Below are 16,036 nucleotides of genomic sequence, written 5' to 3'. Positions count from 1 at the left end.
CATTGATTAGTTTTTTGGACAAACATTTATAATCAGAATATGACATGTCACGACGAACTTCCGTGAAATAAGTATAATTTATGTAGTTGAAACTATAGGAGAATTCAAACTTTTGATCTATAGTTCATCAGGTGGCTCACATATTGCCCTCTCGACCTTTCCTTGAGTATAATAGGCATGTTGTGGCCCATTTTGTTTAGCGTTTGATGAGATATTAAAGCTAATTAGTATTTAAGTCGCACTATATTTAGTAACACAAAAGGAAAGTGCAAGAAAGCACCTAAAAATGAATGAAGGTTGGTGTTTGGAGAGACAAATGAGGTAATGAAAACTTAGACAATAGTGTCTAGAGCGCAGGTGTATACCCAAATTTCATCTTGAGCTTTAGGCATGAGCACATACTTAAAACTATTATCTTGAATAGGGACGTGTACGAGCATGATTGGTAAAGTCGACGACTAGATTTGATAAAGCATGCAAGTGTCACCATAAAGGAACTAAGGTGCTAACCATCTTGAAGGGACTTGTATGGGTGAAGATTGGCATTTGAAGGGACTTGTATAGATGTAGATTGGCGTTTGAAGGGACTTGTTATCGTGAACAATAGTGTCTAGGTCAATGTGAGATTCCACATCGATTGGGAAAGAGAATGAAAGATTCTTTATAAAGGTGTGGAAACATCTCCCTAAGCCTTTTAAAATTTTTGAAGAGAAGTTCGGAAGGGAAAGCCGAAAGAAGACAAATACAAGACAATATCTGCTAGTGATACGCTTGAGTCGTTAGAGTCGAGGGTAATTGTAATGGGCTAAACTAAAGCTCATCGTGGCCGACCCATAACAGTGCAACCTATGATGATGTTTGTGGCGAAGTTGGGATCCAAGAACAATTGCATTCGTTTGTCGTTTACCCAAACGCTAAAATGTTGTATGATCAGAGGGTCGTGAGATAAGCTCATAGAAGAATTCGTGCTTTGATTGATATTGCCATGGCTAAACTAGTTGCTTGAGCGTCTGAGGTGAAATTTATCATCTCTTTCTCGCCTTCGATGATGGAATTATCGAAAATAAAAATAACATTTTTACCTTCCACAAAATTAAAAGCTTAACATAATCTTATATCAAATATTAATTTTAGAAACTTGTGAATTTATGAGAGATCTATGTATCCAAGTATAAAAAAAAACTAATTTGACACAAATGTTAAAGTAAGATGAATAAATGTACCACTTAATCAATTATATATGAACTGAAACTAATTTTGGAAAGAAAAAACTATTTTCAAAATATGTTCCAAATGATTGCAAACAGCCCCTTGTTACCTGTCTGGAGACTCCTCTGCTGGAGCTGAGGATTGCCTTTCCAACAAGAAGCTTGAATTGTAGGAATTATTAGAGGCACTTTTGCTAAAGGGAAACGACTATGATGATGAATCTTTTCAGAACAGTCCGAACCACTCGAACCCGAAATGTTTCTTTCAGACAGGATTTGGAAAATATTTTATGAACCGGGAATTCTGTAATGATGCGGATGATAGAATTAGATGACCGTCTGAGAACTTATAAATTTCTTAATTTCCTTTTTGGGTTTGTTCTAATCTCAAGATTTACAAGAACTACAACTAAAATTGAGGCAAATCAACAGACATTGAATCGAAGACAAGGAAACGGAGAATTGAAGAACGCCTATAACTAAGAAACGCAGAAAATATAGATCCAATTCAAAGGCTTGTTCATAACCCGAACTATAAACTATCAGTTTCAGAGAAGGGAGATCTATTTTGGAAATGCATTGCAGCTAGAATTTCATCTCAGAAGCCAATTCAGCGTCTCAATCATTAGATAAATAAGGGAGATCAATCAGTGGTAACAGGAATGCACGAGAATGGAAGTGATAAACCTGATTAACTTGAGAGATGTTCTTCCAGCGTTGACCTCATACAGACCATGGAAGACATCGGCTTCATCACGATGATGATAGGCGTTCCAATGCCTCCCGGGCTTTGGATAATCGTGGCTCGATGTTCAACGCTTCTTCATATGCTTTCTTAGCTTCTCCTCTTAGTTTCTTCATCTCATAGCATTTCCCCAACCAACAATAGGCATTCGCATTCTGACTCAGCGTCACAGACTCGGTCAAGTCAGCCAAAGCCGAGTCAACTACGGTTCGCCGATTCGTGGACATCTTCAACTCAGCTCGTTTGTACAACGCGTCGCCTCGCTCCTCGTTGCTGAGCGACTTAGCGGCGAGGGGCGACAGAGCCGTATCGAGTGATTCAAGAGCAGAGGTCTTGAATCCTTGAATATCGAGAGCCAAAGCCTTGAGGATGTGAGCAGCGGCATCCTTAGGATCGAGAGCGATGGCCTTATCGGCTTCCGCTACCACTTGTTCAGCCAACGACGTCGCCGATGAGCGCGACGGAGCAGATCTTGCTCGAGCGAGAAGCTGAGCGCCTCTCACGAAGTGTCGTTTGGATTCGACATCGGAACGAAAACGAAACCGGAGCTTCGCAAAGAATCTCTGTGGAATATTATGCATCGCCAAGAACATGACGACCATTACGAGGATGAGAGCAATTTGAAGAAGTATGTCGGCCACCATCTTTATAGACCTCTGAACTGCCTGTAATTTCTTTCACTCTGCTTCCAATCAATTCCGGGCAGTGGAAGAACACCGAATACACTCGGAATCGGATCTGATCGGAGTTGAGGCGTGAATTTTGTGGAGGTTCCACCGTCGTCAGAGGGCGGCGTTTTTGGGTTCTAGTTCTTGCACATCACCTCTACACCTACGAAAGAAGCAAGAAATAACGAGTAAATATCATAAATTCGGTTGTTGCGTTCATTTAAATGGCGTGCTGCAAATTCACAAATTACTTCTTTACCCCTCCTGTTTGTAAATTGCGTTAATACCTATTTGAAATTATTAAAACCACATAAAATTAAATATTAAATTAATTTAAAATAATTAAAAAACATGTTTATACCAAATTGTCACTTTTATTAAATGTATTTGTATAAAGTTAATAAATCATTAAATTATGGGTTAAAATATCATCACTAGTCCAATAGAGTCAAGCCCACTGATTGTATAGAGATGGGAGGTCTAGTATAAATACTCCTCCAGCCTATCGAGTTTTCATCCAAACAATAAAAAGTAGTAGTATTCTACCGAGTGTCTTGTATTCTCTTCTCGATTGGTCTTAATAAAGAGTGCGAGTGTTTCCCACAGAGAGTTGTGCTCAACAATTTAGTATCAAAGTCATGCCCTAAACTTAGTCATGTTGATAGAATCCTCAAATATCGAATAAAGAATTGTGAGTCTCGAAAGTGCAGTAAAAAATGATTAAAGTGTCGAACAAATGGTGTACTTTGTTCGAGGGCTCTAGAGAAAGGAGTCGAGCTTCGATTAAAAGGAGGCTATTCGAGAGCTCCAAATGTACTTTATTCGAGGGGAGGATTGTTGAGCATTATTGGGAGTGAGTCACAGGTTAATTTAGTGGAAGATCATGAGTTTACAAGTGAGGAATATTATCTCCATTGTATGAGGCCTTTTGGGGAAGCCCAAAGTAAAGCCATGAGAGCTTATACTTAAAGTGGACAATATCATACCATTGTGAAGAGTAATGATTCCTAACATTATTAATGCGTCTTAGCTTATTATTGTAACAAATGAGAGCATATATTTAAACATTTAATCACGTAGTCAAAATGTTATGTGTCATGCTCAAGTTGACATTGCAATAAGAAAGAACAAGATGTTTCTTTTGTCCCTTCCAGGCGATCGGAAAATAAAGAAATAGTTCCAGAAGAAATGAAAACCAATGATTCGTTATTGTAACAGATAGCAACAAACATTTCATCCGGGAAAAGCAAAAAATTAGAAATAAAAAAAAAGTACAGAAATTCTTGACTGTCGTTTCAAGCTTTCAAAACAAGCAGAAAAACAATATACCCTTGTTCTATGCCCGGTTCAGCAGCTCGAAGTTTGTTTACTAGAGGTACGAGAGAAACTCGGGAAGAGTGAAGGCAGAAATAGATGGTTCAAACCCCTTTGGAAACTATTAGTCAAGCGTCCCATATATATTGAGGGACTCCATATCATTCATTATTAAAGCGACAAGGTAACCTTAAATCGATAAACGGGAATGCGTTTCCTAATAATAATGAAAGCTACGTTATTCCTTTGTCACCCATTCACTTCTTTTCACAAACAACTTTTCTTCTGGTCAACACTTTGACTTCCCGTACTCTTTAGTCACTATAGACAAACATTGCTTCAACGACCATGTTGTCTTTAAAAGTAGAAGAAGGTCAAGAAGGACAATACTCGTACAATAGTAGAATGGTCCATTTGAGCTACTACTGATTTCAGCTCGGGATTCTTAGAGCTCCGAATAAAGGTCAAAGAAAGTAAAGGGTAAGAGACATGCAATAAATTGAATAAATAAGCTCGATAAAGTAAACAAAGAGCTCAACAATTAATTTTTAGTTTAGCGGAAAGCTAACTCCCGTTTATATATTATAAATAGATAAATAAATAAATAATGAAAATAAGAGACCAAAATTATTGTTTTTTTTTTTTTCATTTAAAGAAAATATGGAATTGAAAGGAAAATATAAAAAATGTCATTGAATTGTTTCTAAAAAAACTAATAAAATTTAATAAATTGGAAATTGGAATGGCACAAGCATTGCCGCGATTTCTGTTCGATGGACTATATTTGTACTCGATACCGCTTTTATCGACCGGCGGCGCCGCGACCCGACGCGGCATTTCGCGCGTGAAAACCACGCTCCACAACTATTGGCCACAGTCTCTCGCTCTCTCTCTCTCTCTCTCTCTCTCTCTCCGTACTCGTAGTCGTCCTCTGTTCCCTCTTTGTTCTCATCTGAGTGTTCACAATTCTCTCTCGTCGGAGATTTTTCCCTCTTCGACTGAATCCTTTGCTAGGGTTTTGGCCGATTATCAGAGAGAACGAGAAGTAATCTTCAGTTGTTATTGGCCATTTGTATGCTCATCGCATCAACCAGAAAATGAAGCTTAAGAAACGATCTGTCAGCGAGAAAGACATTTCCACTTTCCTTCCGAGGTAAGTGGTTCAATTTCGCTTGTTCTGAGATGAAAGAAGCAGTGGATCTCTTTGATTGTCTGAGGAATTAATTATTTTCCCAAATAATCATGCACGTACCTGTTCACGAGATTATATGCGGTGAATCTTTGTGTATCGAGTGGTTTGTTTATTTGAGATTTCGTGTGTTGAACAGGTACTCTCCGACGACGGTGCTGACGTTGTTACAAGAAGTGTCACAAGTTTCGGAAGCGAAGCCGAAGATTGATTGGAACGAGATAGTTAAAAACACTTCGACCGGAATTTCTAATCCTCGGGAATATCAGATGCTATGGCGGCATTTGGCTTATCGTCATGCGTTGCTTGATAATTTGGAAGACGAGACAGCACCTTTGGTCAGTGGAAGTTAATTTTCTAGTTTTTCCGTTTGATTTGTCTATGTTTCTACACTTTTATTAATTCCTGCAATTTGACAATTGCTAACAGGAAGATGACAGTGACTTGGAGTGCGAATTGGAGCCGTTTCCATCGTTCAGCTGCGAAACTTCGACGGAGGCTGCGGCGTGCGCGAAGGTAAGTAGATTAAATCCACAAACGGTCTTCCATTCTCAATCATCGTTTTCATTATTCTCCTCATATGTTGGACCTTAGCATGCTTGGTTGAAAAATCCTTTACCAATAATTTCTTTTGCACATACCACACAGTCGCTCTCGAATGCCAATTATCTTTTTCAGTTGTCATCAAGTGAGGCTTTAACTGTCTTGAGGACAGAAAAGTCGAAAATTTGGAAGAGCTATGGCATAGCAATGCTTTTAAGAGGCTATTCACAATCTCAAATGCATTGAAATGGGTGAAACCTTGATCGTGGGGAGTAGAATAAACTCGATTACAATGAAGTTTTTAATTGGCAACAATGTAAAATTTATAATTCTAACATCGTCATCAATTTCGTCGGTATAGTTTTTGGTTAAGGTTGTTGTCATGTTGACCATTTAATCTATTTAGTCTTGCTGTGTAGATTAACATCTGTTTTTAATGGCTTGTTATGTCATTTGGCTTGGTAGTTTTTAGTTTTAAGTCTGTGAGATCGACTTAATGTGTGGATAATTACTTCTTTCAGGTATTTATCGCTTCTGGTTCTTCAAGTCACTTGAGCCTTCCAAGCAGTAGCACAATAGAGGCTCCATTAACTATTAACCTACCGAGAAGTTACATGGCTGGGGTTCAGTTCGAAGATGCAGACCCTGCTTGCTCTATAAGAGGTGCGAGCATCACAGTGCCTATTTCTGTTCAGCGACAGCCGGTCCTTACCTCACCATCTGCCGAAGGATTGACCACAAATGGATCAACGTATGGCAATAATGCATCTCGAAGGAAAAGAAAACCTTGGTCCGAGGCAGAGGATCTTGAGTTGATGGCTGCAGTGAAGAAATGCGGTGAAGGGAATTGGGCAAACATCTTACGTGGCGACTTCTTGAGTGATCGAACTGCTTCACAGCTATCTCAGGTCTTTTTCTTGTTTTTCACCTTTACTCATGTGTCGGTAGCAAAGCATGCTTTAGGGAGTGTTCACTTATTTATCTCTCTTTTTCATTACTGAAAAAACTATTACCATCTCTCTTTTGTCTGATAAACTCTTAGTTTGTTAGCTTCTCGCATTGCCTCAAGTTTATAGCATTTTTAGGGAAATGTTCCTGTCCCATATTATTCCTATGCTCTGCAATCTGTATAGTTTCATTATTCAGCTCCGCATGTCTTGTATATTTCTCTATCATCATTCAACTGACATATGTATTGTAGTCTTTTCTATCTTAACTGACCCTGGATCGTGTAGCAAAAGTGTCATCTTTGTGTGTGCTTTCCTCCATGGATTGTTGTCATCGACATCTTTCTATCAACTAGGGATCCTTTTTTTCTTAAAAAAAAATTAATTTTTCAATTTTTTTTTTAATGTTTCATGTTTTGACGGAGGTAGTGCTTATCTAACTTTTCACCATCTCATTTTTCTTCTTTGGGTGGGGGGTGGGGAATCTGGGAAGAAAATATCATCAAAGTAGGACAATAATAGGACAACCTCTGAGTATCTTGGTTAGAAGCTTGATGGTTAGGTTGTGCTAATGACAGTAATACAGTGGCACACAAGTAAAAACTTTAAAACTTAAGCATTATTGCAGGAGTCTGAATATTCCTATCAGAAAGAAGGTCTGGTCTTAACATGAAGTCAAATTTCCCATTTCATTCTATTCCTTACTTTTACACTTGGTATTTTGTTAACTTTAGGAGACAAATTTGAGAGACCGTTCCACCGAACCTTCTATTCGTCTTAGTTTTGTAACCATTAGTTTCTATCAACAAATGAGAAGTGAGCGAAAAGTGAAAATGAAACATCTTATGAGGTCCAGTAGTGCACACTGCTATTATGATTTCTTATTATCACCATGACTTGTTGCAGCAGATATATATTTCAGAGAGGAGACTATACCTATTTGTAATATTACCCTCACCAACCTCCCATACAACCACCCTAAGGTTCCGAACAACTTGAATAGATGGAGAGCTAAAGTCCACTCGTTCGGCTTATTCTTTCAACCATAACGGCTGGCAATTTGGATTAAGAAACCAATAGCAATTTTTTTTTGTAACCTCCTGTAGTGCTTGATAATTTGACATCCCATCTCTTTTTGTACTTCTCTCTTGGTAAATGAAACTTTTCTTATGTATAAAAGAGAAATGCCAGTCTAGATGCATCATGGATGGATACAGTATTCCTCATTACAATGCTTCCCTCATTGTACAAAACGGTTCAAATTTTTTTGCTATCTTCATGTGTGAAGTTACAACATTGCTTAGTAATTAAATTTTCATAAAAGTTCTTGTTCCCATTGGTCCATTTATAACTCCCAAAATCAAGTTGATTGTGGCAATATTTTCTTTCTCGAAATCTTAACATGCTGCCTTACCATTCTATTTTACATTTCTCATTTTGTTTAGTCACGCCAATGCTGCTTAACCATGACTTCCAAGATACATTAAAATGAAGCAACCAACCACAATCGATTGTCCGTTGTCTTCTAGTCAGGCCAGAATCTGGGTTCGACCCAGTTGACCCGGGTTCAAATCCCGGCAGCGGAGTCTTTTGTAGAGAAATTCTTACAATTCTTTCAAATTTACCATGTAATTGGTTTGTCATGTCTTTCTGTAGCCTGTATCATCCATGTAACCTATGCTCAACTCTCCAACTCCAATTAATGATTATCTCGTCCCTGGAATATAATCCAATTCTTTGGTCCTGTAGAGATGGGCAATTATTAAAAAGAGACACGGAAATTTGAATGTGGGAGCCAACACGGCTGGTACACAGCTATCTGAGGTGCAGCTGGCAGCTCGTCATGCAATGTCTTTAGCTCTTGATAGGCCAGTTGGTAGCTTGAAAGCAGCTCGAATAAGTGGCTCAGGTAACTACTATCTTCTATAGGTGGAATTTTAGTTCTCTATTTCAAATTTAGGAAAATGGGCTAATCTCTAAAAAATTATTGAATATATATGCATTTTATAGAGTGTATTATAGATTATATTTTTATACTGTAAAAGTAGGGTTTGTCACATCCTCATCAGCCTGTTAACTCTATTATGCGACTATGAGATGTGGTTCATGCGTTTGAGAAGAAATGTCTTATTTGAAATAGTTCATGTTTAGGGTCACATGAGTTTCTTCAGCTACTTGACTTTGATGGATGTGTATGTCTAACGATTAATGTTCATGAAACTAAGATTTGATTCCTTCTGCTGTTAATGCAACAAGTTTCTGATGTTTCTCATTTTTTACAAATTCAATGTTTTTTTTTTTTCTCATTTTCTAAACGGCCAGCCAGTACAAATACGATAGGTAATGGTAGCTCGCTTGCTCCCGTTGCCTCGTCTGAACAAGTGCAAGATAAATTACATCAAAGGCCTACTCATACAAAACCACATCCAGTTGGATCATCAAGTCTAACAGCCAAAGCTCAAGTTACCGCATCCAAGAAGATGATTCCTAAGTCTTCTTTTGATTCAGACTGTATTGTTAAAGCTGCTGCTGTTGCTGCTGGAGCTCGCATTGCTTCACCGGCAGATGCTGCATGTTTACTCAAGGCTGCTCAGTCAAAGAATGCCATCCATATAATGGCCAAAGTCCCTGCTTCAACCAAAACACCCACTCCTGCCCGGGGGCCAAACCATTTAGAAGCTCATCCTAGTATTAAGACCACCACCCTTCCCAACACTTCTGCAGTCATGCCATCTGTGACTCACGGCGGGGGCCCTGTGAAGATCACGTCTTCAACAACTGCTACATTATCGAGTGTGCCAACGGACCAGAATATTTCTGTAGCCTCTGTCACAGCAGCTGCTAATCCATTGTCAGAAAAGGAAACCAAGACAACAGAAGAAACTAGAGGTCTGGGTTTAGGTGGTGTGCAGGCCACAGCCCAAAAGGATTGTCGTTCCAGGCAATCGATATCTGAGAGAGTTCAAGAAGAAAAGCCAGCTGACTTAGGACCACCTTTGAAAAGGCAAGCTACTGAGACTAGTAATTGCAGTAGCTCACAAAACACGTCAACAGCCGATGTTGATATTAAAGTTGAAACTGGCAATCAGGTAGAAGAGAGACAAAACGCTAATACCAGTATGATTCCCGGTTCCACGAATCAGCAAGGAATCACGAATCAGTCACAGGTTGAGAGAACGAAACTGCAGGATATGGACATCGACAATGATGGAAAGGATAGGCCAATCATGAAAACAGATGGACGTAGCGAAAATTCAGTGCACAAGGAGGCTGCAAGCGAGATTCCGAAGGGAAACACCAAGGATACGAACTAAATCTATCCTACCCCAGATGAAGAGAACAATTCTCTTCAGTTGTCGTACACGTGGTCTCGGAGATTTTCCTGTCAAGTTTATCACCAAGCATAGTGAATTCATCGTTTTCGCAACGAGCTGCGATGGCCCCCCCTCTTTGCTAGAAGTGCTAGCTATTCATTTGATATATCATCTGCTTGCTTCAACTTGCATCCTCCACTGTAATCATGGAGAAGCAGCATCCATTTGACCTGACTGTACCTGTATTTATTTTGATTTGTTCTTCAATTCTTGTTTCAAGTGTTTCTAACTACAAAATTTTCTGCCTCATGACTGATACATGTCGAGATCTGAACTCGGGGTTCGCTGTTCTGTTCATATGCTAACACGGAAAACTTGGTATCGTTTCTTAGACTTGAGTTCAAATTTAGGTGCAAGTTCTCCAACAAGATGTTTATTTTGTTGCTTTTGTTGCATTTGTTACTGTAAATGTTGATAAGAGGTCAAAGAATACCAAATAATTCATGCAACAATTGTCATAATTCGACAATTCGATAGTAGTTGACATAAACCATCAACTAAGATAAGAGTCGGACTAAGATAAGAGGTCAAAAATTCAGATCTCCACTTTCAAAAGTTGTTAGAACTAAGAGGTCAAATATTCACACTTCACAACGAAGGTGTATGTATATATATATAAAGAATATTACATTGAATAGGGAGAGATTAACTGTGTTACTATGTGCAACAAATTTTACAAATGAGGTCACCATATACAGCGACGTTTAAATGAACCAAACGCACTCAGATCACACAATGCATACACACAAATGAGTCACTATTTACAGCAACGTTCAGATCAATTAAAGTTAAAGACTTCCCACTTTATACATGAACTGAACTTCAAAGAATTACACCATACCTCCACTCACTTCCACCTCTTTTTTAATGCTCTTTTTCTCCAAACCTTGGCTGCTTGGCTCAACCCTTTCCTCCTTTCTCCCTTCCATATTTACAAAGGAGTCTCGAAGTATTTACATCCCATTTTCACAAGCTTCATCCCACATCACTCTTCTTAAGAGCATGCTCAAAGGAATGGAAAAGATTCGACCTGCACAACCTGCACCCACTGATTGGAATCAATGGATCCAATCTTCTCATCCAATTTGCTTCTTAGTTGTATATCAAACGAAGCCAGAATAGATAGACTTTTACAATCTTTTTTCTTTTTCTTTTTTTTCCATATTTTTGTAATTTTTGAATAGCTAAAGATCACAGAATGCTCTTTCTTCTTGGAACAGGGCATTAACATCCGATGCGTACAGCAATTATAAACCCTGTGCATCAGCAGCTCTGAAGAGAGGACAGCCATTGTTCCATATATTTCTTGCTCTCTGCTCCATCACAAAGTGCAGTGCAGACAAAATCAGCTTAGAACAGACATAAAGCAACCAAAAAAGAAATTTCACATGTAACTAACTACTACTATTTAGTATTATTCACATTGGTCAGAAGAACAATCATGTAATATGAAAGGAAGGTGAAATCAATCAGAACAAGGAAACTGTGAATATTGCTGTAAAGGCTCAAAACAAATAGAATATAGTTCTCTGAAGTTACATATTGAGAGTCTCTGTACGAACAAGGTGTATGAGAAATTTCCAAACTGAAAGATGTTGAGTTTGATTCTATCATTCTATATTTGTCATTATATCAGGATATATGTCTATTTGCTACCTCACTTGCACATATAGAGAATAAATTAAACTACTGGATTGGTTTGAAGGGTTAAAATCACTTTTCACCTAATGGCTCCTACATGTCCTCCGGAGATTCTTTACTTAACACCAGAAATCGTAACTAGCATTCGAGAGATCTTTGCTCACTACATAAATGTACATAGTGTTATGCTAGCTCTGCTACAAGAAGTGCAAACAAGGATCTGATGCCATCCTTTTCTTGGAAAAAAGGATCGATCACTCAGTTGTTCTTTGATTTGCTGATATTTTCTAATGCCCATGTGTCAAGATTTACTAAACTGAGGGTGTCGCATTTCAACCTATTGAGAATGTGTCAAGAAGAATTTTTTCCTAGAAATTAAGTTCAGAAAAGGAAATAGCATCATCTTCCTAAAAATAGATGAGTCTGTGGATATGAGACAACAGCTAAATTACATAAAAGATTTTTCATTCTTTCGAATATGGCTACGTGAACTGATGTCCAACATTTGCGGTATAAGTTGATTCTAGATTATGAAATTAAGCTATCAGGGGATATGTATGAAGTTCTTGGGTTCACTATACACGAAAGAGAACTATAAGAATATTTTGGAAGGCAAAAGCAATAACTAACACCCAACCCCAATCCAAATGCAAGCATGGAAGAAGCAACTCTTACCTGCAGAAAAGCTATCGTTGATGTTCCCAGAAGCACTTAGGATACTGTTCTTTGTTTCATCCACAAAATCATTGTAAACGCGTCCATAACATGGAACCAGTACTGCAAAACTGTTGTCTGTTTCATCATCGCTCTGGAATCCAGGTCCATGGGGTTCTGACCATCCAATTGACCAATCCGAATCATCAGATTCTGACCCTGAAACACATCCTCCATCAGATGGAACAAGAACAATGTCGTATTCCCTATCAATTTTCCTTTCTTCTCGACTATGCCATTTCCGCCTCACCCTTCTAGACGAGGATGATATGTTGGCACCATTTGCTAAAGGAAATTTTAGAGTATCCGGTTCCCGAATGACTGTATCTAGTGAAGCGTTAAAAGCGGATCCATTAGAGGTTCGAGGTTCTTTATGCTTCCCGCTCCACGACCACCAGGAGAGTTGGGGAAATGCCACAGACATGTGTGAATTCAATTTTCTTTACTAATGAATAACAAGTCTCTCCAATGAAAAACACGCTAATTACAGGTAGATTCCAAGGCCAGGGTTGTGAAATGGAGCAGTTTTTTTTCCTGTCAAGGATAGAAGAAAATGATCAACTACATCTCGGAACGACAAAAAGAAAAATTGTTGCAATCATAGATTGTACAAGTTAACAAAAAGAAGAAACTAACAAGTAAATTCCATAGCACGTAATGTAGCATAGATTAAAGAATAGAGTCTTGAATGTATCCAAAGGATCCAGCAAGCTCAGGAAGGAAAAAAATACGAAAGAAGGGAGATATAATGGACTCTGTTCCACCTTACTTCACGCCTTAAAATACAAAATTCTTCAAGAATTTTAGCAGAAAAACATGACAAAACAGGCAACGACTCAATTTTCAAAGTCCAATTCGCGTGGCAATCCAGGTAGATGCTTTCGCAGAATTGGAAATAGACAAATCAAAACAATAACCATTACCTATAAACTACCTTGACAAGATCGAGCTGTAACCAAAAGAGGAAACGCGGCTTTACTAAATTTATCTCCCACAAAGTTCACAATTAAGGCCGACAACGATCTTTCTTCCCATTTTTAATTTGAGAGATTGCTTCTACTCAAGAGGTTGGCAAGATCAAGAGAACCTATAATATAACATTGTTCCTATTTTAAAAAATGATGAAGAAAAAAAAAGCAATCGCGTTCTCTTGTTAGGTTTCAGACTCATTCAAGCACCGAAAATTTAAACGAACAAACAAATACCTCTAAATCCTTAGAACTCATAAATTCCAAACACAGACAGAAACTTAAATCAATCTCTTCCTGAAGCAACCTCCTCCCGCTAGTAATTGACTTTCCGAAAACTTGCTTTTCAAACATTGCAACCGAAAGTAACAAAAAGGAATCCAGAATTCTTGCGCAGAATGATCCAAACACACAATCTATAGCGATAAGGCAAAAATTTAAAGCTAAAGAAACATAGAAAGAGCTATAATACCTTAACGAACAAACCTCAAAGCAAAACCTCCGATGGCTACGGTCTTCTGCAAATGGACGATTCAGAGGCCGACGAATTCAAATTGAACACCGAAAATTTCAGCCAACTGATCGTCAAAATTGAAGAAGTTAAAGATGAAACGCTTTTTCGATACAGTCGGATCCGTCGATGCTTCTCCAATGATCATTTGACACCAATCAAATTTCACATATTAAATATAAATTACGTTTACGTGGTGAGAAAGGCTGCAAGGAGGACTTTATCGTCTGCAAAAAACAAGGTTGAAAGTCAATACACGGCAACACGTGGACGGCTAGGATTTAAAGAATCAAATTTCTAGGAAGAATCTACGTCACCGACGCGAGACTACATTTTGGATACTGTAGATATGGGAGTAGAGGAAAACGAATATGAGAAACTATTGCCAGGTCGGATTTGTGGTGCTTGGACTCTTTAAATAATAGGCCAGAAATTATTTATTTATTTATTTAATTAAATTATTCAAAATATTATAAATTTTAGAATATGTTTTGATGACGTCACTCCTTAATGATGAATAAAAAATCACCCTTGATTTAATAATTGGTACTTAAAATGTATAATTTATTGTATTTTTATATAATTTAAGTTTATATTTATGAAAATTGGCGTTGAAGAATATTGACCAGAAAACTTGCGTGCCACGCTGCTCGACCAACTTAGATTACCCAACCTATTCATTTTCGTGTACTTTAGAATAACGAAAAAAATATCAATTTAATTCGATTTGTAATTATGTGTGATGTCCTATGTTGGTTGAAGAGGAGAACAAACCACCATTTATAAGAGTGTGGAAACCTTCCCCCTAGTAGACGCATTTTAAAGCCTTGAGTGGAAGCTCGAAAGGGAAAGCCCAAAGAGGACAATATCTGCTAGCGGTGAATCTGGGTCGTTACAAATGATATTAGAGCCAAACACCAGACGATGTGTCAGCCTTCTCGCCCTTCCTCGAAGGGGGGTAGACACGAGGCGGTGTGCTAGTAAGGATGCTGGATCCCAAAGGGGGGTGGATTTGGGGGCCCTCCGATATCCATGGGAGGAAAGAAAAAGTGTCAGCGAGGACGCTGGGCCCAAAGGGGGTGGATTGTGATGTCCCACATTGGGGGGGGTGGATTTGGGGGCAGTCCGATATCGATGGGAGGAAAGAAAGAGTGCCAACCAGGACGCTAGGCTCAAAGGGGGTGAATTGTGATGTCCCACATTGGTTGGGGTGGGGAACAAAACTACTATCTATAAGGGTGTGGAAACCTCCCCTAATTGATGTGTTTTAAAGACCAAAGAGAACAATATCTACTAGCGGTGGATCTGGGTCGTTACATTATGTTTCAAGCATGTATTAAAATAATAATAATTATTAAATTTATTAAATACGATACTATAGAAAATAAAATTAATTATATTAATTATTGAATACTATATTAGCCGACTCTTCTAAGTTATAGCGCACAAACAAAACTTTCCATTTTTATACTTTTTAATAAATAATTATTATTGTTAAAATCACCGGGAGATTTGTATTTATTGGCAAATTGGGCCCACCAGAGCCCAAATCACTTCCGCAATTGGCAAAATGGGCCCATCAGGGCCCAAATCACTCCCGCAAATGACAGACCAAGCATTTTTTAAAAGATTATTTTTATTATTGTATTTGGATCAAATTATTTTAAAAAATAATTATAGTTTGTGTATTTTAAAAAAATACAATTATTTCAATATTATTTCTTTTAAAAACTATATTTTAATATTTTTTTTAAATAATAATTTTGAAAGGTTTTATAAATATATTTTTTAAAGAGAGATGAAAAATTCGAAGTTACCACCAAAAAAAGAAATAATAGGCTATCGAAATTTGAGAGCTTTGGGCTTTAAGGCCCAAAATGGTGGGCCCACTCTCCCTATTATTAGTTTCTTAATCATTGAACGAGGGCCCATTACTATTGACCAATCAAACGGTGACACGTTAATATATACTTTTATTTAAATTAAACTCATATTATCATTTAAATTTCTAACATAAATATAAAAATTTTAATTTTGTATTTAATAAATAAAAATACAGCTACTTAATATATTCAATAATTTTCAAATATTAAATGATCCATTAATTATAGAATTGAATTTTAAATTACTACTTTTAAAATTTATTTTACACAAATAAAAATTAAACATTAAATATATATTTTATTCAATTATTTGGAATGAGTTAATATAGGG

The 16,036-nt window shown here is 37.7% G+C and overlaps 3 protein-coding genes across 4 annotated transcripts; 1 reads left to right on the top strand and 2 right to left on the bottom strand.

Moving 5' to 3' along the window:
* Positions 1 to 1,961: 1,961 nt before the first annotated feature.
* Positions 1,962 to 2,597, bottom strand: LOC111454602. Its single transcript, XM_023096101.1, has one exon. It carries the CDS (start codon positions 2,595 to 2,597, stop codon positions 1,962 to 1,964), a length of 636 nt encoding a protein of 211 aa, XP_022951869.1.
* Positions 2,598 to 4,725: 2,128 nt separating this feature from the next.
* LOC111454534 lies at positions 4,726 to 10,319 on the top strand. The gene is made up of 6 exons (XM_023096033.1): positions 4,726 to 5,088; positions 5,264 to 5,462; positions 5,554 to 5,640; positions 6,189 to 6,575; positions 8,364 to 8,523; positions 8,937 to 10,319. The coding sequence occupies exons 1-6, from the start codon at positions 5,033 to 5,035 to the stop codon at positions 9,926 to 9,928; spliced, it is 1,881 nt and encodes a 626-aa protein (XP_022951801.1). The 5' UTR covers positions 4,726 to 5,032; the 3' UTR covers positions 9,929 to 10,319.
* Positions 10,320 to 10,638: 319 nt separating this feature from the next.
* LOC111454487 lies at positions 10,639 to 13,972 on the bottom strand. Of its 2 annotated transcripts, none has more exons than XM_023095978.1 (3): positions 13,784 to 13,972; positions 12,305 to 12,877; positions 10,639 to 11,301 (listed from the first exon to the last, which is right to left on the bottom strand). In XM_023095978.1, the coding sequence occupies exons 2-3, from the start codon at positions 12,765 to 12,767 to the stop codon at positions 11,252 to 11,254; spliced, it is 513 nt and encodes a 170-aa protein (XP_022951746.1). In that variant the 5' UTR covers positions 12,768 to 12,877; positions 13,784 to 13,972; the 3' UTR covers positions 10,639 to 11,251. The 2 variants fall into 2 exon arrangements, with proteins under 2 accessions (XP_022951746.1, XP_022951747.1); XM_023095979.1 differs by having other exon boundaries at positions 12,305 to 12,876; positions 13,781 to 13,936.
* Positions 13,973 to 16,036: the final 2,064 nt, after the last annotated feature.

This window comes from Cucurbita moschata, unplaced genomic scaffold (genome assembly GCF_002738365.1).
Source record: "Cucurbita moschata cultivar Rifu unplaced genomic scaffold, Cmos_1.0 Cmo_Scf00016, whole genome shotgun sequence".
NCBI lineage: Eukaryota > Viridiplantae > Streptophyta > Magnoliopsida > Cucurbitales > Cucurbitaceae > Cucurbita > Cucurbita moschata.
Note: the sequence above shows the minus strand (reverse complement) of the source record. Positions and strands in the feature narration are given on the sequence as shown.